At 27.8% G+C, this 27,186-nt stretch overlaps 1 protein-coding gene across 1 annotated transcript in view; it reads left to right on the top strand.

Moving 5' to 3' along the window:
- The window catches only part of LOC129958649 (nephrin-like), a 658,065-nt gene that overhangs the window by 197,253 nt on the left and 433,626 nt on the right, over nt 1–27,186 (top strand). Inside the window, exon 2 of the mRNA XM_056071256.1 lies at nt 20,482–20,616. Coding sequence (XP_055927231.1) covers nt 20,482–20,616 — 135 coding nt within the window. The remainder of the gene's footprint in view (nt 1–20,481; nt 20,617–27,186) is intronic.

Genomic DNA, 27,186 nt, shown 5'->3' with positions numbered 1-27,186 from the left:
TTTCTGCACTGGTAAGCGATTATTAATGCGCAAATACATTTAATAGAGAGTTTGCAAACCTTATTCGAGACGTGCATTCACCCTGGTTGATTAAATAACTAATACAGAATGATCAAAATTATCATCAAAATATTTCACTTTTACTGTTTTGCCTGAATCAAAATTTTATATCTTATAAATTTCAAGACCTTCATCACACAATGCTAATATTTTGATATTTCTTCGTACTAAAATAATTAATCAAATAAATAAAAAAAACATTATAATGAAGGGCGAGAATAACTTTAAATAGCATCAATTTTATTGGTGCATTTATCTATAATATTAGTTTTAGTATTAGATGTAAAAATACAGGGTATAATAAAATATATTTAAATTATTGATATTTGTGAAAGGTTTCAATTTCAGAAATTATAAAAGGAAGAAATGAAAAAAAAAAAATGTGAAAGGTCATGCTTTCAGTAAAATAAAACTGAAACGGTTTACTTGTTGAAAGTTTGTTTCATTCAGAAGATGCTACAAGAAGAAAATATTTTTTTTTCTTTCTGAAAATAATATTAAAATAAAAAAAACAAAAACAGAAACAATATTTAAAAATCACATTGGATTTATCTTTCGAAAATATTATTCAAATATAAAAACACGTTTTATAAAGCATCCAGTCATTCCTTCCTTATCATAATATATTCCCACTGCTGGATCTTAATCTAAACTCATGAGGTATATAAAAATAACAAATGATGCATCATGGCAGAACGCCAAAAATTCCTTTTTATAAAAATTTGCAAGTATGATAATTATTTTGTTCTTTATACAAACCGCTAAACTATGCAGTAATTATTTTCGCACAAAATGCTTTTTTATTTATTTTTATTTATATGAAACTTTCCTGTTGACAGGAATCCCAAGAATGAAATAAATGTTTTTTTCAATTTTTATTCCTGTATATCGTCATATGAATCGAATTTCATACATATTTGTACAAAGTAATTTTATAGGGGGAAAAAATTATAAACATTTGTCATCAATTGATTGAAGTATTTTGAATATCATATTTTCAACATCGGTTTGGAATAAAATGATACCTGGTATTCACAAAGCATATTTATTTAAATTGAATCAGTTCACTTTATGTCACAGTCACATGACAAATGCAATTGTGCGTAATATCTCACAATCAACTAAATGGTGTCTTAAGCTATTCTTTCAGGTAAAGTGTTCTTCCTCCCTGCTGAATTCCTTTTTGAATTCCAAAAATATAATGGTCAGAAAATGAATTAACGTCATTAAAGCTTAACAAAAGTTGACCAAGTAGGACAAATTTAACAAAGTCTAAGCAATCGAACAAAATTTGTTTTGTCATGTGGTTAAATCATTACAACATTCTTTTTGTGATCTTATTGACAAATTTATAGTATCGGGGAAAGTTTAGAATCCATTTCAATTATAGTCAGTTATAGTTTTACTCCACGATAGACTTGTGGAATTTAAAATCTGTTGTGCAGTCTATCCTACCGATACAGATATAAATGGCTTTCATATGATTAGGTTGGATCATGGAAGTTTTTAATTAATTTCTTAATCTGATCCAATAAAAATTTTTTCATAATATTTTACCTAAATTTTAAGAAAAATTTGTCTTGATAAATTTGAATATGGCAAATTTATGAAGACAGATTTTATAGACCTAAGATTATGGGTATTAGTTAAAATTTTATAGGTACTATTACGCAAAATTTCAACACAATTTTACGGTTGTTAAATAATTATACTGTTGGTAACTAATTATCTTTGTATAATATGAAGGCAGTATTAATTACCTAGAAGGAGGGAATTTAAGCTCAAAGTAAAGCTCTTCTGAATTTTGCACAAGTTGTACCCATTAAATAACCCGTTAGAAGAGCAAAGGAACAGTAAATTGTTTCGTGTATTCCGATTTGAGTATTTTTAAACTGTTTTTGCTCTGAAAGATTTGTACAGTTAGAAATCAATAACTTTATAACGTAAATATCGAAATATTAGTTTAAAATTATCCATGCTAACAAAACTAAAATAAATAAATAAAAATATGAAAACTCTCATTTTTCTTCGATAAATATGAAGAACGTGAGATTCAAATGTAAATAATTGTTAGGTATTATGTAAGTCAACCCTCGGAGAATGGTTTTTCAAAGTCATAAATTTCTCGAATTGAAAGGCATGTTCACACTAGTAAATGTCTGTTTCTTATCGTAAATGTTTAAAGACTAGTCGACAAAGGGAGACAATCATTGGACAGGACTAGTTGAAGGTAAACCACGCCTATACTACCCAACCTCCTTGTTTGAGTAGCATGGGCGTGTATGCAAGAGGATGTCCTCTGGAGCACCTTGTTAGAGGATGAGGGCTAATAAAATAATAGGTAGAGTCTATTCTGCACTTCTTTTAAAACAGTGAATGAGACAAAAGTCATCCTTTGTGGATTTTTCTCCAACAGTATATGATTTATTTTCTCGATTGATTTGATATCCGAAAACTGTACATGAACACAATGAACAATGATTATTGAAGTCGAAAAAAACCAGGGCCGTTACATAGATAGTGTATGGGTGCCTTTTAATTCTTAATATTTCTTCGAAATTCGCAATTTTAATATAAAAAAAATATTTATATAAAATTTTTAATCGCTGATAAAACATTTTTTTTTCCTGATATGATATATAATAGCTGATGTAACATTTCTATTTGTAATCGATAGCATTATTTAAAATTGTATCCTAATAATTTTTGAAGGAATATGATTGCTATGTATCGATACATTGCCATAATATAGTGACATGTCAAAATATATTGAATAATTAAGAAGTGATTTCTACTTTTGTCCGAGATAAGATAGTGAAGGGGGGTGGGGATATGAATCGACAAATGAAACTTTAAAGACTAAATTTTCCCCTTGAATTTCATTGCTCAAAGTAATACGGTACTTGAGAAATAAAATCTATTTAAATCTGAGTAAATTCTTCCACTTCTTTGAGATTACAAACAGGAAACATAATAGGAATAATATTGCTTTGTATAACATAAACTACAAAATACTACAAATCTCAAATACGTTTACACTGACTATCAATTATAACATAAAATTTATGCAATTGATGTCTGACAGCAAACTAATCTATGAACATCTATAACTCTAGAATATGATATATCAAGTGTGGAAAGAGAGAAAAAGTGAGCAAAAAATATATAAATCATCCTTAAATAGATTTTCGTTAAAGAAAATTGGATTAAATAAGACAAAGTACTGAGATTGTTTTTGTAAAGGAAGGAATTGTACCTTTATTCTAATTTCTATAGAATATAAAGAAAACTCATTTTTATTGAATTATCACTTTTAAAAGTAAAGAATTTTGGAAAAACGTTATAATTTGAGAAAGCAAATATCTTTCTTAATTAGATTCAGGAGCATATTTTCTTTAAAAAATAACATTATATTTTAAGATTTGCATTTTTTCCTTTTTATCTATACGTATTTATCTATATACATATATTTTCAAGGGAAATACTCGAGCATGAATTAAAAAAAATTAAAAAATTGGACCATTTTAAAATTTCAGAAACAAACCTTCTACATTTATTAACTTATTTTTAAGCGCAAATTCTGTTTAGACAAGTACGATCTTTACAGACGAATTTCGAAATAAAATTTTAAAATCTCTTTTTGACTTTGAACGTTTTTTGTTCTTTACAACTCAAGTTAGAAAAAGGAAAGCGAGTCCATCTATTTAGTTAACTAAAACCCCTTGAACCACTCAAGAACAGAAGTAAAATGACACAAAAATCTCTTTGCTTGAGAAAGATTTATGCTCTTCTATACCATCTGAATCTACTTTAAAGGTATATCAAATTCTTTTTTTCTAAGTTTTCTTTGTCATACGATACAGGTCAGGAGATACCCCAATACGCCACGTCCGGAAAGAGCTAAAACAAGGTGTCACCTTCCTCCCATCCACATATCATTCCTTTTTCCTCTTTGAAGAAAAAGAGGAAAGGAATTCCCTAAGAGAGAGGTGAATTTATTGTTCTACCAAACGCAAATGCCATTAGGAAAGGTTGCGAATTTTTTTTTAAATCAAATTTTTACAAGAAATGTTGAAGAAAATGGAATTTTTTGCTCACTTTAAACTTATAGGTTCTTTTTGATATAGTCATACATGTTTTGCTTGATATAGTCAATTAGCTTTGCTTTATTATTATGCTATGTGGTGCAGAGTACGTTACAGCTTGTATCTTTAAGCAAATATAAATAGTTATGGTAAATATATTTAAAAGCAACTAATGCATTGCGAACAAATTTGATTTATTTTAAATACAAGAAATTGATGCTTTATTTGGTAAAAATCTGTATTTTACATGAAAGTTGTTTAATTTTATCAAGATTTTTTTTGCAATCCTAGGATTTGTAATTCAACAATACGACAATTAAATAGTTAATTATATTTCTTTTCATTAAACTATGATACAACAGCATTCAAAGCTCTCTTGATTTCAGCGTCCCCCATATTTTTCACCCAGCGTTTTTTTCTTAAATTGATCACAAGTTTTCAAATAACTTCTATTTTTGTTAACAAATTGATGCCTACAGACTAGAAGAATCAAGAAAAACGATGAAAATTTAAAAATTGTGTTCGATTATCCAGTCAATTTATTCAGTCTCATATGGTTAAATTCTATTTAATTTAAATTTCTCATACTCTACATTTGATTTATTTTGGCGCGATTTTCACTGAAAACTGAACTCAACAAATAACAATGAATGGAAATAAGATATGGTTCTAAAAGGATAATTAAGCCATTTAAAATAAAAGTCTGTCATTATAAATGCAAATTAAAACACTTTCAAATGCTTCTAAGTAGAAGACATAAATGATCTCGAGTATATTTAACTTTGAATCTCCTTACCATCGAGTTTTTTATGAGATGTTAAGCAATATTTCATTCCTTGATCAAATTTTTTTCTTAAATTTAAATTTTATCTGAAAAGCTTGCTAGCGCAGAACATTATTTCTTGAATGGTTCAGAATAAACAAAATAACAGCCAAATTCAGCCGCAGTCTTCCGAATAGGCTATATCATTTATTAAAATGATTATATATGTTTATGAGAGCATTACATTTTCAATTATGATGAAACTTTTCCAGTCTTTAACAAATAGCGGGCTACTTATGAAGATTTTTCTTCGGTATGCAAAACCATTTTACTCTTTAAAGAATCATTTTTTGGTTACACTTTTCATGCTAGATCGATTTCCTTCGCAAGTTATAAAGAATTTTTTGCGCAACCAAAATTTGAGAAAATTCATAGTAGAATTAAAACACTCCGCCAATTATTTGAATGATTTTAAGAATATAGATGGTTTGATTACTTTAGTTAATCATAATTTTTTTTAATTTTTTCTAATTTAAACTTTAAAATAAGCTAATCTGCTTTACCCAAATGTATTAGCTTTAAAGAAGTTAATGAAATGAAATTAATAATTATGCATACAATTTCTATTTTGGATTTAAAGTATTAAAAAAACATAATGAATTCGTCTACTATTGTTCAACATAGTATAATGAAATAAAAGATGCTCTTCAAATAACAATCTGAAATCCAATAACAACAAATAATAGCGTTATTTCTAATTATTTAAGTGTTCAAGGTCACTATCGGAAATATTACCTTTCAGGGAAGTATCAGTTGAGTTGTTTTATGATTACCGGATTCTTCGGGTGAAAGTTCGTCGAGAAGGATTACCCCAGGGAATCTAGAATCCTTACCTAGGTAATTTGATTATCCAGAATGAAGGAACCCGTGAGATTTGTTATTGTGTACTCTCACCCAAACGAAAAGAATCTTTGCGGGATTTCTTTCCCTTTCTGCGCCTGTTTGTGTACCTTCGTTTTTGTTTTATGTTGTTTTCACTTGGGCAAAAAAGGAAATATCGCTGACAGTTACCATCCTTTTTACCCGTTTGCCCTCAGGGTACTTTTGAGGAATTTCCTGGAATTTTGGGTTTGTTGACCTAGCTTAATTTCGTGATCTCAACTCAATTGATCACTGTTACGAGTTCATCAAAGGAGAATCTCGATGGAACTTTTATTGATAAAAAAATACTTATACCATCTTTCTACTAAATTATTTTTTCAATCAACAGCTTACAGTCGAATGAACTCACATTGATTTTAGGGTTATAGTGTTATTTCCTTGAGAATGATAGCTATATCAGATATGCTGTTATTATATGGAAAGTGATAAAAATCTTTGCGGGATCAGAACAATCGGAAAAATTTAATATATCATTTCTTCACATTTTTCAGAGGAAAATCTTTTTAAAAATATTAGCATGTGTAGAAGAAAATTGATTTTCTTGCATTTAATAGCCGTTTGACCAAATATAATCCTGGGTTTCGTTACGCATGCTTGGTTAACTTTCCGATTTGATGTTATGCAAACATTATATGATGACTGATCTCTATATTTTGGACTACGGTAAAATAATAAAAACGAGAACTGAGTTGATGCCTGAAACTTTAACTGGAAGGCGAATTTTCCATCAATCATTCTCGCATATAGAAAAGAAAATCGGTGTGAGCGAATTCTAAGCAATTTGGGTACATGAAGCCACTTAATCACAGATACTCCATAGGATTTCGAGATTTTTGTTTTATAATTTAATTCTTCTAAGAATAATTTTATTAAAATAATAATGAAGTAAATTATTAAATATCTATTTCATAGGCGTATATTTACAGATAATTTTCAATATATTATGATGCTTTAAGTTACTATTTAATAAACTTCGCAATTGAATTGAATTGTATTGAATGATTTTTATTGAATGCTTTCTGCGTTTTTTTTAATGAAAATTTTAACGAAAAGTAATGTTCAATTTGAATTTTCCTAAATTACGATTGATGAAATAGTTTTGGTAGTCCAGAATTACTATAACGATATAAGGAATTGTAAAATAATTTGAACTCTGAAATTATTTTACAATCAAGTGTTATTATTTGAAGTTACAAGAAATATGCAAAATTTTTTTGAAGTCTTTAGAAAAGAATATTCAATAAAGCGGAAAGTATTCCTTAAATAAATATTTTGATATTTTACTCTAGCATGTAATAAATGAATAGAAAACTGCGTTACTTTATTTATACAATATGAATAATTCATGTTGAATATAAAAATGCATAAATAAAATATTTCAAAACATATGAAGATTGGAATTAATTTCCTATTACATTTTTTTTCCATAAAAAATGTGTATTATGAGGCTTAATACATAAAAATGAATAAAAATTAATTTTTAAATTCATTAAAAAGAAAATATTTTTTTAAATATAAACCTTTTGTAAAATTCTTTTGTGTCTGTTTATTTTCTTAACCTCAAAAATAGTTTTTTATCTAACAAATTACATCTCAAAAAATTCAGACACAATTTTCGCAATAAATGATGGTAATTTCCATTTTCTCTCTATTTTTTTTTTTTTAAATTTTCTAGACATTTCATTTATATTAATATTATTCTAATCATTTCAAAATAAAATGATACGAGAAATATTCCATAATAAGAAAAATGTAAATTTAATCTGCCGAAAAATTCAGAAGAGATGAATTGAAAATGGGGAAAGGTATTGAAATATTTTATGGATTACATTTTTTTGTCCGCCCAACATTACTTCATAAACGAAGATCAAAATAGCATTTTCCAGCTCCAGTTTAATTTTGAGTTTTCATAACCGGTTCGATATTTAATCCTCTAAAATTATTATTATTATCATTATTACTATATCAGTGAATGTTATTTTCTATGTTTATTTATTATTATTACAGCAAAAAAAATAACGATCTAAAAAAGGATTTTCAAATGTAAAATTATTAGGGCAGGTTTCTAAAACTCTCTTCCAAAATTTGTTTTCATTGGTTTTTTACATTTTCGTGGATTAAGAATCGTATTTTTAAGCTTAATTTATTCATATTTTTGTACCAGTGATAACTTAAAAATAGTTATATATTAAAGATTTGCACTAATGCAAATAACAATTATGACAAATTTCTGAAATTTATTCATGCAGCAAAATAAAAAAAGAAAACTCTTATATTACATTAAGAATAAATGAAATGTGAATAATGAAAGATAAATGATGAATAAGTAAAAACTTAATGAATTAAAATAATATTCTTACATTTATCTAAAATGAATCGTAAAGAAGTCTCTCGAATGGTAACGAAATATTTGTTTTATCTTCAAGGAATTATGCTACTATACACTGAAGCCAATTCGATATTAATTAACTTACTTATAGGGCGCCCCATTAATTTGATTCAAGAATTCATGGTGCATTTGAAAGCAGGTAAAATGTCGGTCATCGAAGCTCAGCATAAGGTGAGGAGTTTGTCAATTGACTGCAATATGGTATAAAATGACAATAAGGAAAAAACGTGTGTTTTCCCCAAAAATGCGGAAATTTGAATCGAATACTGAAGATGGCATTTAACAAATTTCAAACTGGTGCACTAAATATAATCAATACGATCATTATGAAAGTTAAAATTATTGAAATAAAACTGCTCAATCGTAACAGATTATATTGTTATCTTGATCGGCAATTCACGTTTTTCAGTTGTCTGGCTGTTATATACGCAGGGGGAATTTTAAGAAGCTGAATATAAAAATATATATGCAATTAACAACATATATAATTGGTTAAAGAGCTATAATGTTTTTAAGGAATGATAACATTTAATCTTTTTTTTTTCTTTTGCACATATTTTTCGCAAATAGAATACAATTTACCAACTTATTTGAATTTAATGGAGTCAAGTGTTATTAACGTTAAAGAGTCAAAGGTGTTAATCAGTTTTATTTTCAAAATCCATTTTGTCTAAAATGAAACCAATGTAGTAAATACCTAATAAGCTATTTCTTATCAAAACTAAGCCTTTTAATTCTGTTTCCTTTACATCCTTTCCGCCAAAAGATGGATTCAACATATAACCTTAAGAAAAGTTAATTTCCATAAATCCCAAAACAGACATTTTGTCAGTTCAAAATTCATCTTATCCGTGCTTTCAGTTTTAACTCTCTTACCTCGGGCCACATAGAAATCGCGTTTAGATTATTCCATACAAATTAAAAGGAATCGTATTTATATCGTTGCATACAGTTAGCAAATCGCTTTTTTTTTAAAAATTAACTGCAAGTATTCCATATAAATGGACAAAAATCCAAGTCATAAATTTAATATAGAAAAAAATAAAACTAATCAAATTTTAAGGAGTTAATATTTACGACATTTATTCAAAATAATAGTCTTAAGTTCTTTGCATCGTATGTTTTTATCCTATAAACGGCATGGCATGATTTTCAATAGATGGCTCGTACAAGCGATTTTGAGCTTTTAAATGATGGACTTCTAAGAAAATATAATAAATTAAAGAAATGTTTGAAAATACAAAAAAAAGTACTCTTCCTTCCTTTTGTATTTTACTTGGCTTTGGATGTATAAAATAGTGCACTAAGTCTAGAATTAAAATAGTAGCCTGACTCGAGCGAGATGTGCAAATAATATATAAGTCGCAAGCGCATAAATGCTAAAGAATATTTAAATAATGATTTAAAATAATTTTAAAAAATAATAAGTTGTCTTCTTTTTCAATTCTTTAATTAAACAGAGCAATTGTCCATTGAAAGAAGAAGTTAATAGTCAACATGGATCGAATTACTGAGAAGAAATTCAACAGCAGTAATGGAAATACTTATTATTTTGTGTTGATTTCTGCTTAGAAGTTTTCATATATATCATTAAAATGGGGAAGAAAAATAAAATAAAATATTTTTTTCTGTTTGGTAAATATTTTACTTTTACAATATATAGTAAACAATATAGGATGAAGGTACACAATCTAAGCTTAAAGTAAACACTTATAACTGAAAAGTGTTTCTAATTATTTACACACCAAGATTTGAAAAAATGCATTGAGCGTAATTAACCTTTAGTGCTGTCTCTTTCTTATAACGGTGTTTAATTGGATGTAAGACCTATACAAACATTAAAGTTGAACTCACGAAAACTTTAACGAAAGCATTTATACCATGGTAATTTTTTACTTGGAAAAATTATTGCATGTATCGTTAAATGTAAAATAGTCCTTATTCCTTATATTTTGTTTCTAACTATAAGTTTAGAATCTTAATAGCTTAGGAATAAAGTAATCTAAATTTATAAATCTAATAACATTAATTAGAAATAAATTTATGAAATTTTAAGATAAAAAGTAATTTAAACATTAGTAAAATCTATTTCTGTTATCAAACTGAAAAAAAACTATGAAAAAACTTCTTAGCTGGAATCTTAGTATCTTTAGAATTGAAGAACATTTTTCCTTGCAAAAAACCTTATACTACTTTCTTTTCTATTAATTATCTTTTCTGGGATTTGGTGAAGATCTTATTAGAAAACAAAATTAATTTTGATACGGTTTCATTGTTTAAAATAAAGAAATAATACAATGGTGAAGGTGATAGATGCCGTAATTGATTGGTTATTCATTTTCGTCCCATAATAAGAACATAACGCAGAAAAGAAAATTGATCCTTTTTATGAAAAAAAAAAAAAACATCCATGAGTGATTAAAAATGTTCATTAAATAAAAATTCATTTCATTCTGTTGGAATGTTTCTTACTCTTTAAATGCTCGAGGAGCAAAATATTACTACCTGAGGTCCGTAAAATAAATTACGTACAAAAAGGGAATTTAAGAAATAAAAAGAATAATTTTTTAAACGTTTTTGAATTATTAAACAAAAAGTGGGAAATGATTTTTTACTAAAAAAAAATATCTGAGGTCAAAACGAATACCACAAATACGTGAGGTGTTGCTGAAATAGGAATTTTAATTACAATCATAAAACATTTTAATCTTTAATGACAGCGCAAAGTTTTTTATAGCATTTTTCGCTAAGGCTTGACTTTCCTATCGAATTGTTTTCAGCGTCTCATATTTTTGCATTATATATATAATATAACAAACTTTTACCCTTAACCCTTACCCTTACTTTTTTCTATCAAATTTAATTCAAATAAAAGATTTACATTATTGAAGCTAAAATTAAATAGCCCTAAAAAGAACCAAATACCAAAATATTGCTAAAAATAATATTAACTCTAAATAAATAGCATATTAATATTTTAATTACTCTTCACTCCTTAAATTAACTCAATTTCTTATTATAATTATTTTGAAACATTTGTTTCATTTTAATTCCCTATCCAGAAGATAGCTCGATTTTTATTTCAAATGAGAGCGTAAAATTAACTGGAAATCGTAAAATTTTATATTTTTTTCTGGTGCACCCCATTGCACAACAAAAATATGAAAGAAGTTCAGTTAATCAGACTTTTAGAGAATTAAAGGAAATACGGAGATATGATTTTAAAAATTTGCATCAATAAGAGTTTTTGGCCCAAAATTTGGTAACGACGAGGCATATAACTGTGATGAACTTCTTCAAGTTTTGGAAAAGAATACATGCACACTTTTTATTATATGTGAAAAACACTTTTATAAAAATTTAATTCTTTTACGTGGCAGTTTTATAACATTTCGGGGCTTGTTAAACTGCATACTACAAAAGGTTTCATGTCTGTTTAATATTGTTGCTTTTTTGCATAATTGAAATAAATCTCAGTAGAAATAAATTTATTGAAAAAGAAAAAATATTACAGAATTATCTTCAGAAAAATGACCTTCTGTGAAATTTTAAATTTGAAAAAGAAGACAATTTTGTTAAAATTTTAAAGAGGAAGAATAACAATAATAAAGACTTGCTATCCCTATTTAAAGCATTACCACATTCATCATAATTTTAGCTTGAAATAAGAGTAATTATATTACCCTCAAGTATTACACCTGTGATACAACAAAGCTTGACTGGAATGGTGAGTTCATGTTCGGGATTTTATGGGCTCTTAATTTTTATTAGCATTTCTTATCATCAGAAAATCCAAATATTATCTTTCTTTCCAAAAAATTTAAATATTTCAAAGACTACAAAAGACAAACTTTCTAGTTTTTAACTTTCATACATTCGTTAGAATTGCTTAGATTTCCTTTTTAATATTTTATTTTGAAAAAAAAAATGACAGAAATTTCTTCTTTTGAGATGTATTCGGATTCTTATAACACATATATGAAGAAACATTGGATATTTTCCTGAAATATCTCTAAAAGGAACAGCCTTCATATTCTTTATACAGGAGAAGACAGATAAAAAAAATATGGAAAGAAAGAAGTATTTATTTGGAAATGAGATAAAAATGAGAAAGTAAATTTGTGAACATGTTTTTCAAATTTTAACCCAATAAAAATAAACTGATTATTCTGAAGAAATAAAGAAATATAATGAGAGTATTCAAGAAATTCAGATAAATTCTAATAGAAATAAATTCCTTCTTTTTACATTCAGTAACTGGGAAATATATATAAAAAAACTGAATATATATAAAAAAAATATTTATTTAATAATCTTTTCATCTTTGCCTCAAACACAGCAAAAATTGAAAATTCAACACAAAATCAAATTCAAGATGGCTTAGCAATCGTATTTAAATGATTGTCGAGTAATACACGTGAAATAAACGGGATGAATTTAATTTGAGATCCAAATGCGTATCTTGCTATAAGAAAAAGAACCTAACTCCGTAGTTCAGAATAAGATAAGATGCAATTCGCTTCTCAAGTGATTGTAACATCCATTGCTAAACGTTATCTAATTTCACCGATTGCTGCATTGCCGCATGTTCTATTTACATTTAAATTCAATCCGTTTTTACATTTGAACAATTAAGTCTATTATTTACTGCAAATAAAAAACACATTTGAATTTTTTTTTTAAAAATTCCATACAATCAACACAAAAAATTGTGGAAGAATTTTAAGTTACTTTCAAGTTACTAAAAAAGTTACTTTCAAGATGTTTCTACATTTTTCATCCATTTTTTTTTAATTCTATACATACATCATACCACAAAATTCTTACATATATTTCGATATATTAACTAATAATATATAATGTTGCATTTACATTTAAGAATAAAAGCATCTTATAGTACAAATATTACAAAAGTACTTATTTCCATTATAGAATATTTTCAACTTTATCATTAAAATTAAATTTCTTAGAACAGCTGAAGAAACATTTCGAGCAAGACAATGATTTCCAAAAAGATAGGATTTATCTCTTTGAAATGGAAAAAAAAATAAACTGTACTTAAAAGATTTAAATAATCGGAAATGGGAAAACTTTTTTGTGTAAATAGACTTGTTGTGCTAAAAGGAAACGAGAAACATATATGTATCTTTAATCATCAAAATTGTTAATCTCATCCATTTAGATATCAATGCGTAAAGAGAGCCGGAATTACTTTTCCACCCCCACCCCCCAAGTCATTAATTCAAAATTTCTTTATGTATACCACTCTAATAATTTTTTAAGCAGTTCGAGTTGAAAATAATACGAGAGCATTATCTGGATAATTTATTCAAGCGAAATGTGTTATTTTGTACCATGATGGCAACACGTCTACACAGCCTTTAATTTCGATAAGCTCAAACAGTTTTTGTCTCCTATCACTCTACATATTGAAAAAATCATAATACCTTATGATATCTTGAAAAACGTTAATGTTGTTTTCATTTTTATGCAAAAGGAATTGATTTTAAAAAAACTATTTAATGTATTGTTTCTAAATTCATGCTTCAAAATTGCAATATTGTATACATCAGGAGTAGCGAACCTTTATGGATCAATTTTCTTTCTAAATAAATGTTTAATGAGGTATAGACGTGCTGTCAAATAACTTTGACTTATGATTATTGGGAAAATAATAAAACTAAATACTAACAACTCAGAACTCTTTATTTACTACGAAAAAAATACATTTTGCCATGTATAGTAGTAAAGGTTTTAGTTATGCATGTAATTAAAACTAAAGTAATATTAGTGTGACTTCTTTTGTTGCAGATTACACGACAAATAACTTATATTAGGATTACAAGATGTTACTTCTGGCAGAATGCATGCTGAATTGGAGTTTTCTGCCAAACGGTTTCTAAGAGAGTCTTTAATGTTATTCATCTCCGAAAATAATGACTCTCGGGCATAGGTAGATGAAAATATGATTAAAATAGCATGAGCCAGATTCACCAAACAGCTAAATGTGCCTGGAATCGAATTCCATGTTTCCAAAATTCCGCTACTGGCATTTTTAAGTATATTACTTGTTAATCTTTCTGTTTCAATCAATTCCAGCTTTTTCCTTGTTTCAATAAATTTTTAAATCCATATTGAATTTGACTGGAAATCAATCAGTTGTATTTCAAATTCTTCACTTTCCAACTATTCAAATTGGAACAAGTTCAGTTTATCAAATGAAATCACATCAGTGTACATAATAAACTTGAGCGTTTCCGATAATTCTTTGAACTGAGAAAATCTGGCTGAAAATTCCTTGATTGACGAATCAATTACGCAAATAAATTCAATAACTTTTTCTTCGTCTGGTTTCTCATGTACATCTAAATCTTTGATTATATATATTCAAATTTAGAAAGTATTTGTAGTTTTTTAAATAATATCGTTTCTAAAACATGCAATCCAGCGTCAAAAACGCAAATGAGATCCATCATGACGATAACTGTTTTATTTGTGCCTTGAAGCTTTAAGTTCAATTCATTGAAATGATGGCATTGGCATATATCTGTAAAAAACATCAATTTTCAGAGCCAAATAGCATCCAACAACTAGGATATTTTTAAATTTCCACCACATTTTGCAGAAACAGTCTGATTTCTTCCAATCAGTCAACAAACCTTTGAAGTATGTTCCCGCTGCTCTACCAGCGAATATTATTATACATTAGTAAGCCATTATACACCGAGTTGACTTCATCCAACAAAGCCTCGAATTTTCGCTTATTTAAAGCCTGCGACGATATGAGGGTGACTATTTTTGTGACTAACGTCATTACATTATCAAGAGATGTTAAACGACTCTTAGAACACAAGGAGTTCAAGAATCGAATATCCTACGTCTGTTTGAAATAAACTTATGAAGCCATTATCTTTTTTGCCAACCATATTTGAAGCACCATCAGTTACTGAAATAATTTTTTTCAAATCAATTTCTTTCTCAGCAAGCGAATTTTTAACAGCTGTATAAATTTATATGCCCTTTTTTAAAGGAATGGGAACACTCGCGTTTATTTGTAATACTTCATAGTGAACTTTATTATTTTGATCTAAAATGCAAACCGTTTTGATCGATGGCGTGCCCAACATATTGTGTCCCGTGTCCTCAATGGCACGTGTGCCAGTGGTTCGCCATCTCTGGTATACATATTGATAATTTATCAAATCATAATGCAGGACCATTTTATCTATCTTAATATTGCATATGAAAATATTTTGCATATGACATAAAAATATTTTCTGAAACACTGATACTGAGACATTTTTTTAAATGGGTGATTCGTTTATAGTTGAATGATTTTCCATTTATAGACTATTACATTTATATATTATAGTATGCATTTACAATGAATGTATGATTCTTTTTTGTCTTTGAAATCTAAAATGTAAGTATTTATTAATCCAGATAGATATATACATTTAAAAAATCAAGCTCTTTCCTCGTACATTATCCATATAAAAGTTTTGAAGGAATAGATAATATTACATTTTTAAAACTAAAAATAATAAGGATTTATTAAAATTATTTTTAAAATATACTTATTTACTTCAAAATATATACTTCTGTTCATTCAAATCCATTACTTAAAATTATACTGTGGAAATAAACGAAGTCTTTTTACACTTTTATTTAATTCAACTTGTTTCATGTTTGTGAAAATACACTTTTTAACTGGTTTTTCTCTCCCTTCTTGATGTACTAAAATTTTAGATCATTTTACAGAAATGTTATAAATTGCAGTACAATATTTTATTTATTCTTCATCATTTTACTGAAATAATTGTTTTTCTTAGTTTAATTAACTTTCGATTTCATACAAATAGGGCCATCTAGTAGTGAATTTTAGAAAAACTAAAGATTTAAGATTCCTTAATGATAATGAATCAAAAATACAATGAAAATGTTAATGGATATTTTTTAATTTATAAATTTCAAGCTATATTCATACTAATATATAATCAAGACATAAGTAAGCAATATTTTAAAAATCATGGATTTCAAAACCAAGATGTAAAAAAAAAAAAAAAAAAAAAATTGGGGGAAAAATTTATATTTTTAAATTTTTTCTATCGTTGTTTGCCAGTGGCTTATAACTTCCATCAATATAAACCGTATTTTAAAATATAAGAATGAGACAAGGAACATGTTATTTTAGTTATGAAGTTGCTTTAATTTATAACAAAAATAAATCGGTCTATTTCTAAATTTTTTATGATTAGCTGAACATTGCATTATTAGATAATTAAGCATTCATTGCTTAATTCACTAACATAAAGCTCCTAATTATATTTCGAGGATTCTCAGTATTTCGTTTAGATATTTATTAATGCATTTTCCTCAATTAGAAATAACAGTTTTTTTCGCAAAATCTAGTTTTTTTCCCAGAAGAAAAGATTTATCTTTAGAAGCCTGCATTAAATCCATGCACTTTCATTTTCATGTTGTCATTAACAGATAATTTCAGAAATTCATTTACTTGACTTTTGGATGAACAATGAATTATCTTACAACAAGTTTAGATAAGCAATGAAACGTCTTCGTGCTAATGAACATTTTTTTTTTTAATAATTTCATGTTAAGATATTAAAACAAAATGATTTGTGAATATGTTGAAAACTGCATATTTTATTGAGATTCAGGACTTAGCTATTTTCGAACTCTAATTTTTTTTTTAAAAATTTCAGTCAGAAAATGTACTTGTGTATATATTATTTAAAAAAATAGTCCTAAACACGGAATGGGAAAATGAAATGTAATTAGAGACTTTTTTCAAAGATTGAAAACTACATTCTAATGATACTTTCTAAATAATGAGAGATTATTTGATTTTTCTAGCACTTTAAAAAAAGTTTAGAAATAATATATCATGCGCATATCTTTTCATTTGGACTTTCAATTAAACATTTTAACTAAATTTTACTTTGAAAAGTTTCATTATGGTACATTTCAAGATTTGAATTTAAAATATTTTTTTTCTGTAGTTTTTTGTTAAGTGTCTTGCAACATTTAGATAATATTCTATTCTGAATAATTATTTCTTAATGCAAAAACTTAAAATTATCGTATTTCTATCAGACCATAAATGAAAATTACTATAAAAATAATAATTTTTCGTATGTGATTAAATATATATTGAATATATATTAATTGTATGAAAGAAATGACAATCAAAATAATGACTTTTCATATGTGAGTAAATATATATTGAATATATATTAATTGTATGAAAGAAATGACAATCAAAATAATGACTTTTCATATGTGAGTAAATATATATTGAATAAAATATATTTGCTCGATGAAATTATTTTTAGAGTGTTCACTTTGCGGAAGATGAGAGAAAAATATTCACTACATACAAAGTTTGACGAATTTTTCCCTCTTTTGTTAGTTTACCACTTGAAAACTTATCTCAGTTTACGAGCCCTCTTATCATAAAGCGCCCTATCAAATGACTTTCTAATTAATTGTTTATTTATTTACTTATTTTTTTAAACTTTTTTTCATTATTACCCATTCTATTAATAACTCAGCTGAAAAAATGTCATTGGAAATATTTTATTGGCATAAAAAAGGCAACAACGCGAAATTTATTATTTAAAGAAATGATTTTATTTATGCGGTATGTGTCCCCAGGAAATAAATTTTTATGCAACAGGGGGGGGGGGGATTTGTATAGACAAGAAATACCAAGTCTAGGATATCAATAAGAATAAAATAAAGCATAAATACATGTGAGTAATTTCGCTTTAAATTCTTAAATCGAATAAATCAATACTCACAGAAATAACTGAATTGATCGGTTAAAATTCAATACGGCTTGGAGGTTATTCCTAGTCAGAAAACTTTCTAAAAATAACTAAGATAAAAATATTGCGCCATTTTTTAAAATTAGATTTAGAGACTTTAAACTCAATCCATGCAACATTTCCTTTTAAAATAAATCTTGTGTCCATATTAGAAACTTTCCAGATTTCCGATTGCTCTAAATGTTTTGTATAAGTGTCAAGAGAATGTTAAAAAAAAAGATACTTATATTAGAAATTAATTTACTTGACTTTTAGATAAATAATGAAACATCTAAAAACAATTAATGATACGTTTATGAATAACGTTATTAATTTTAATGTTAAGCAACGAAACATAAATGAATTGGAATTAGGGCTTATGGTTAAATAAGTGATGATAATTTTTATAATTTAAGAGCTGTAAAATTGAATTCAAGCTAAGACACTGAGGATTCTGCTCCAGTTTTTTTTGTATCCGCTTACTATGATCAACATTATATATATTTTTTTAAAAAACAGTATAAAAGTTTAATCAGATTTATATGTCCACTAAATTATTTTTAAGCTCGTAGTATTCTTCTTTCATTATTCCTATAGATTTTAATTATCTGAAATAAGTAAACGAACTTCATAATGAGCTCACTTAAACATTTAAGGTACTCGATGCTAAGAATTTATTATCAGTAACATTTAATATAATTTGTTATCACTAGTGACTCTTAATACAATCTCACTCTCTCTCTCTCTCTCTATGTATATATAACGCTTACGCGGACGCAAAATCAGACCGGATTTATTAGTCGTCATTTGGCAACATCTCGCACTTTTAGATTGTTTTCATGCTTGTCTTGGTAGAAAATTTTAAACGACAGTTGGATAATACGAAAAAATAAGTTTTGATCGAGAAGTTTTGATTATAAATAGAAGTCGTCGAAAACGAGAAACTAGGGCAAATTAAAATGCTGAAAAATAATTTATTAGAAGATCCAGTTGGAATTAGTTGGGGGAATATGACAGGAATCCATTCTTTTTACCTGGTGATTAGATTTCAATTCAAATTCGCATTCATATTTCAGTTAGCAAATAGTTCATTCAAAAACCTCTTACCTGTCAGAAAGGAATTGGAAGGAACGAATGGATTTTCCACATTTTATTTCAGAAGCAGCTAGCACATTTACACAGGAACAAAGCGCACAAAGACGGAAGCAACACAACTAGGCATAACATTATATAGATAGACTGACTCAATATAAAAAAACCCATGAGAGGCACACAGCGCCATCGCCGGGAAAAACCTTGGACTTCAAGGTTGCAAATAAATTTTTAACACTTAGCATGTTTCAGGGAAAAAGAAGTATATTCAAATGGAAGATACAGATGTTTTCACGATAAAAAAGATGTTTTAGAGAATTTTTTGAATCTACCAGAATTGTGAAAGGATTTATTAGCTATCAAATGGACGAGATAAACCCTCTTGGTGATAAAAATTGGACATGACATAAATCTCTTAGAAATTCATTATGCTTTTTTACGGACCTCCGGGGGGTACCTCGAAATGAGGATGAGATGCATTGTGGTTGGATCTCGCTACCCTGAAGGGTACACTAATAGGTGGGGGGATCTGACTCCTCACATCGATCACGGAACGTACTTCCTTCGGGGAGGGTTGTACCGTGGCCGGTGGCGGCCCTTAGGACTCAACCATAGTTCCCGCCAATGTTGCCGTTGCGGCGGTCCCTTCATTCAGTTTTATAGTTTAAAACCGTGTGCCTTCATGGCCGGTCGGAGAATTAGCTGGTTGACTTATGCTTATTTACGAAGCTTTAAATGACTGATTTTAGATTAATGTAAATAATTTTGATTTTTAAACATCTTAGAATAATTTTTTTTTCTAACATTTACATATTTGTCTCTATACTACCAGAAAATATTAATTTTAGAAATCGATCATCTAGTTTTTAGTAATTGGTGAAACATTAATGTTAGCAGGTCATGCAATTTGAAATAATTTAATTTTACTTTTAGTAACACATATATTTATAATTTCTTATTACTAGCAAAAATGCATAGCTATATGGCGCGCGGACAAAGCGACTGGAATCACTTAGTGATCTCAGAATCACAATGTGATTCTTGAGAATATGTGAGTGGAGCGAGCAGGTGGTGCTACCCTCTAGTGTATTAAAAGTGATATTTAATATAATTTATTTTAAGAGATGTTTAATATAATTTATCATAAGGGACATTTAATATAATTTGTTGTAAGAGATATTTATTAGTATCATTTTTAAGACGATGCTGTTTTCAAGTTATATTTTTTAAAAGCTATCAATGTATTGATTATTCATAATGTATTCTTTAAAATAAAGAAGCAATCAATATATCTAAATTATAAAATCTCTTTTTTCGTTTCAGTGGTTTTAGGTCAGCAGTATTTCCGCGTGAAGCCTCATGATACATCAGTTGTGGCTGGTAGAACGGCTGAGCTTCACTGTCATGTTGGCAATCGAGCAGGCTTAGTGCAGTGGAGTAAAGATGGATTCCTACTAGGTAAATTCCAGATATTTTATTTTCCTCTCTTAAGGTGCTTAAAACTTAAAATTTAGTTTAATTTATTTTAAGGTGTTAATTTTATACCCAGTTTCCAAACATTGGGAGTGTTATTTGTGGGAGAGAGATCTTAAAAAGCCTCACGACAATCTACCATAAGCCCAAATAAAAATCGGATGGAAAAAGAGCAGTCCACCTGAATGCGACTGATTTTGAAAATTTGAGCCATGATCGATTAACGGGAATAGCAATGATGAGGATATTTCCAGTGGATCTTAAATAGACCCCCAGAAGTTCAGTTTATCCAAACTAAGCATAAATCAAAAACATTAGCCGAAGGGAAAGAGAACCATTCCAAAAGAAGGTCGATGGATATTTTGATTTTCGGCCATGGTCAGTTGACGAGAATTGAAACTGCAACTGCAGTCCCTTCACTGAATGTCCACGCCAAGCCAGAGAAAGGCTCTTTAATGTGAGTGAACGAAGAAGAGAAATTGAATATTTTGATTTTTGTCCCATTTTTGAAACTACACGAGAATTATGTTTGGAAGTTAATTCGAAGTTTTGAAACGTGAACAGATGGCTCACTTAAGTTGTATGTCTACCGAGAGTAATATTTGCCAAATTTTAGAATTTTCCCATTACGATGTCTATGAGGCATCCAAGAACTTTCATAATTTTAGGACTTAATTGCTAAAAATTCCTGGCATCGCAAAATTTCAAGGACAAGAATCGAAAAGAATCAAATGCGTCAACTTGAGCTTATGAATTCCATACTATTACCAAAACCCATTCTAAGTAAATAAAAGGAATAATTAGAATAATAGAAATAAATAATTTTGAAACTCTATAACTAACGACAAAATATTTAGAGAAAGATTAAAGGTTTTCTTTTTTAAACCAGTAAAAAGAAATTTGACTTTCAGAAAGAAAGAAATTTTCTAAATCAGTTATTTTTAAGTAAATATATTGTATAGTGTAATGTTCAGTGTAAATGAGGTAAGGGACTTAAATTTTTTTTTCTCCTACAATCACTGAAGACACAAGGTACACATAGATTTATCAAGAAAAAATAATTCAGAAGCAACAAAAATACAATTTTAAGTTTCGATTTCGAATTTACAGAAAGAGATTTGAATTACAGATTAATGCTAAAAAGAAATGTTAACATTATCTTATTCAGAAATTCGATAAAACAAAGATAAAAATTGAATATGATAATAATTTAATTTTAAAGTATTCGCATTAGTCAAATTCCATTGTTCAAAAAATATAAAAATAGTTTCATGGTAGCATATCCGATCTCCCTACAAATAATATTTAAATAATTACAAAATCTGATATACAAAAAATTCAAAATATATGAAAGAATATAACAGTTAGCGTAAGGAAATTCACTTCAGTTGTTTAATTTGTATTCAAATATCGTTTAAAGCAAAGAATGAAACATTAACTTTAATGATTCATATGTGTTTTTGACTTTCTAGTTCTCATCAATAATAGATTAAATATTTTCAGAATACGATTTCTGCTTACATGTTTATTAGAAAATATATTTGATTTTTTTTGTAAGCTGATTAAATAGCATTCTTTTATTGTAAATTTATCAGAAGAATCCCAAATATGTAATACAATAATATCTAATAAACGTCTGCGTTTTCTACTAATAAAGTGCAGTATGCTAACAAATAATGAAAATAAAAATCTTATCTCCCTCTATTTTTAATAAAGGAATATGAAATAGGAATCCGAAAAATAAATTAAGACATGTGGAAAACTAATTTTTGTTACGAATGCCATTACTATTAAAGAAATAAACGTATTCCATATCAGAAGAGAAATGAATAATTTGATTATCGAATAGCGAACGCGGTAAATATGGGTTTCGGAAGTCACTCAGCTTATTTTTAACTACATTCTATTGAATCTTTACAGACAAGACGACACTAATATGACGTCATTGCAAATACTTATCATAATCTGAAGGATATTTATCCTTCAGGATACAGGATATTTATCATAATCTACTTTTCCTACGTCTCAAGCAACAATTTAATCTAATTTAAGATATTCTGAGATTCATTTTTATTTTCTGCCCAGATCTATGCAACGTTGAAACTACTGGAGAGAAAAAAAACAAGACACCGCCAGATTGTTAAAACTAACTGTTTCTTAGCAACAACTTACGAGACATTCGGTCTGCAAACAAAAAAAAATAGTTACATAGCTTCTGTTGGTTTTCGGTTTCAATTAGAAGTTGATGTTTCATATTCAAATGTTTTTATACCATTAGTTTTGAAATAATGTCACCTTCCAGATTTTTTTTTCAAATGCCGGAGAAAGCCGGAAAAAATGTTGTTAGTCGTAGACATAATTTAACCTTGTTTATTTATCTTTATTGTTCATTTTTATCCGTTTGATTTTTTTCTTTTACGTCTTCCAGTATGATTATTTGTAATATGTAGAAAAAATTAAAATAGAAAGGGTTTTGAATTTATCATGCATTTATTCTCTAATAAGGTAGAGGAACAGTAAAATTCTTTTAAAGAGATGATGACAAGCAAAATAATCGCAAAAACTAGCTATTTTGTGAATTTGTGTGATAAAACTTCAGTTTAATTAGTTTCTTCAAGCAATATTAACTTCATTAAAATTCTCCCTTTCTCATTATTGTACTGTGTATAGTTGTTATGTTGTTATTTTGTGGACTATGTGTAACATTAAAAGCTGTTTATTTCTTAAAAAATCTTTCCATGCATACTCATTTAACTGACATGGGATCCTAGAAATTCCAAGTTCGTGGGTATTCTGTGGCGAAAAGAAAGTTTTACTCTTTGACTACATATTTATTTGAAATGACTTTTGTATTTGAAAGACATATGATTTTTTGAACACGTGAAGGCAGTAGCTTTTACGTAAGAATTCATTTATTTCTTATTATTCAGAATATATACATCTACATGATATTGAGATAACTTAAGCTAATTAGAATTACAAAAAAAAAAAAAAATGGAAACATAAATTTAAACAAACACGGAACGTTCTGATACGTCAATGCATCCAAAGGATAAATTAGTTTGCCTATATCATATTTTTATACTGATGCGATCCATCTGTCATAATGATTCCAGATCCTTTGTTTATTTTTAACAAATAATTTGTCTCCATTTTTCAAAACAACTAAAAACAGCAGTATTGATTGACACTCAAATAACATGATATAAATTTATTAACCATTGATATCAGCATTAGCAGTAATTTGCATCGCTGTTAAGAGAAAGGAAGTTGCTAGTAGAGTAAGAGAAGAGAAGTCGCTAATAGAGAAAGAGAAGAGAAGAGAAATTGCTTGTAAAGAGGGAAAAGCAGTTATCTAACAATTCTCAATGGAATGCCGTTTTGTATCATTATCTCACCATGAGTCCGAGCATAATATGTGTTTGCTTCTGATACTTTTGCTAAAATTGCTAAATTTGTGAATAAAAGGGAACCGCCCCATAAGCATCCATCTAGCATTCTAAGCGAGACCTCCAGGTACAACACTATTATGAGAAAGTATCTTGTGGATAGCATTAAAACCACATACGATGTAGAAATAAAGGTGAGGTATCACATTGGTATCTCAAGCGAATTACGAGCTATTTATTTCTTCGAAGTCATTAGATAAAGGGCATTTAAATATGCTATCAGGGGAAATACTTATTCTGTTTTCAACATGAAAATTCTTTGGAACCAGAATTTAAAGAACAGGAATTAATAACTCAATCATGTTTTTGACATGATTGCAATACTCATACAGTTCAGACTTTTCATATTTGTGGTTGAAATGCGTACTTAAGTACTTTTACATTTACTTACCTACTTTATCCCTTATCGTGGCAAGATTGCTTTTTTGAAGAAAAGCAAAAAAAAAAAAAAAAAATGCTGCATATAGGTAGCTTCTTTACGCTATAAAAAACATAAAAAATAAATAAAAAATCGTCTAATGAAAATCGTTTAATAAAACTAAGTTAAAAATTATTTTATAGTGGTAGTATATATTTATAAAGTTGTATGTATGGTATACTATACAAAATGAACATAAGGGTTAAGTACATTTCTCTTAGTAATTTGTGGTCTGGTCGATCATTAAATCTTACCATGCAACATATCTTTAATCTTTAAAGGCATATGAAATAACAGATGGAAGTCGGTAAGCTTCGTAAAACTAGAAAAGTGTACAACTCCTATAGAAGATAGAATTAGGGAAATCCAAGAAGAAACTGTGGGAAGATTACATGTAAACTATCAAGAACAGTGCCAGAAACGTGCTCGTTTAATTTTTATTTTCACGTATTTAAAGTATACAAAGAGGAAGCACCGTAATAGTCAAATGATTCGAACTCGTGAATTGGCGAATCTCCATGTTTCAGTCCTCTTTGAATCCCCAAAAATACATTTTTAGAATTAAAACTGTATCTGGGAACACGCTTGAAGTAAGATTGAAGAAATTTAATTTGGGACCTCTAGACGAAATTTGTAGATTCCTCTCAAATTTTAAATGCAATTCATTCAAAGGACGTTTGCCTGTACGTGTATCTGAATATAGGTTTTGAGATAAAGATGAAGATTAATTAAATTTGGTATATAGATTTAACATCTAAGATGTAGATAGATATCAAATTTGTAACCGAATCCCCCTAGAGATTGACGTTTATTGGTCTATACTTTCACAAACAAGTAAATGCAATAAATAAAAACGCAGTGATTTAAACGTAAGGAATTTGGTGCATGATTTTGTGACTACAATTGCAGTTCTTTGCCAAATTTTGGTTTTAACCAGATAAAAAATAAGTAATTTATTTTATGTTACTTACATGTTAACGGCTCTCTTGCGATTAAACGTCAAAAAAAGTCATTAAATATCGTAATTTAACAGGCTCTTTCGTAACTATTGTTCCCAAAAAACATGCTGTTAATAATACGCGAGAATATTTATTAAGGAGTAAGCGATCATGTTTCGTATATACCACTCCCAAGCGTTTATGGAAGTGGCTATCACTTGAATGACATTATGTTCCGCATTAGTGTTTGAAAATGACATATCACACTGATTATTTTCCTCCGTAATAAATATATTTTTTGAAAATATTAACTCAACAATATCCCATTAAAATACATCCATATTCCATTGATTACCCAGTGCAATGATTATAGCTAGTAAATAATAGAATAATCCCGGCTAAGCTCTCAAGACAAGCCTTCTAAATTTGCTTACTTTTGTTTTCAATAAACGAAGTCAAAGACGTGTTTTATCCAGCATCTACTTTCGTTCCAGAGAAAAAGAGTCTAACAAGTGTGAAAAGTATTTATGTGAGATACTTTTTTGGTTGTATCATGAAATAGAAAAAAATTCAACTTTAAAAGATATCTGAAACTTTAAAGATTAGCCTTTGGTTTCTTATGCCTCTCTAAAATTTCATTGGATAATTGTCAGTATAAGTAATGGACAATCAAATTGAAAATAAAATTGATAATGTCATTTTTCGTGTGAAATTGAAGTATTGATAATTGAAGTATTAATGCTACAGAAGAACTTTAAGAGGATTTTTACAAATGAGAAATTAGTAAACAATATGATCCTCATAATTGTTTCGAAATATTTTTCCTCTTTAAAATAAATCAGGGTTATCCGGCATTTATACAAAAGCCAAATTTAAAAGGAAAAAATTAAACTGAGGTATCTAATTAATAACGGATTGCAAAAAACTGGGAAACGGAAAACATTAAAATCGGAGAATGAATTAGGGTTTGTATTAAATGCCAGTTAAAATTAAGAACTAGATTTGACATTAAAGATAGCTTTTTAATGAATATATAATTCAATTTTAGAATACTCAATCATAACAAAATAGCGATTGATACTTCAAAGAATCAATTTTATTTATGAAAATCTGCATGTTACTCCATTCAAAACAAAACAAAAATCTAAAATTTACAAGTTTCTGTAAATTTTATTATAAACAAAAAGCGTATTTGAATTTATTTGGTGAGTTGAAAATATTTGCATCACCATCATTTTTCATTCTTTATACATAGTATAGAAAAAATTTAATAATTACGAAAAAAAATTATTATCGCAATTTTTATCCGAAGTAAAAAAAAAAAAAAATAATAATATAGGAATCTTGAACTAAAGAATTGTAATTTTCAAATAATTATAATTTAGTAATTTTCCAAATAATTATTTTTAATTGGATTTTAATACTGAGTCTTATTTTAAGTAATTTTCTTACATTTTTGCATCATATAAGATAAACTTACAATTCAGTGAAGTTTAAGAAAGAAATATCGTTGAATATTGAGTTAAAAAATACATTCAAGTACAGTTACGAGTACATATTTTTTGATTTATGCTATGTAATATTCTGATTGCACAAAATATTTGCAGATAATCTTCAAATATTTTGTAACCTGAAAGTTCAATAAGGGATGCCAGTTCCTGTAAGCAATTCTCTAGCAGGAATGCTCCTTGGTTTAAATCAAGATTCCTCGAAGGTTTCTTACAATCGGGAAAGATTCTTAACAATCAAA

Source organism: Argiope bruennichi, chromosome X1 (assembly GCF_947563725.1).
Source record: "Argiope bruennichi chromosome X1, qqArgBrue1.1, whole genome shotgun sequence".
Taxonomy (NCBI): Eukaryota; Metazoa; Arthropoda; class Arachnida; order Araneae; family Araneidae; genus Argiope; species Argiope bruennichi.
The sequence above is the reverse complement of the archived record's forward strand: the minus strand, read 5'-3'. Positions and strand labels throughout refer to the sequence as shown.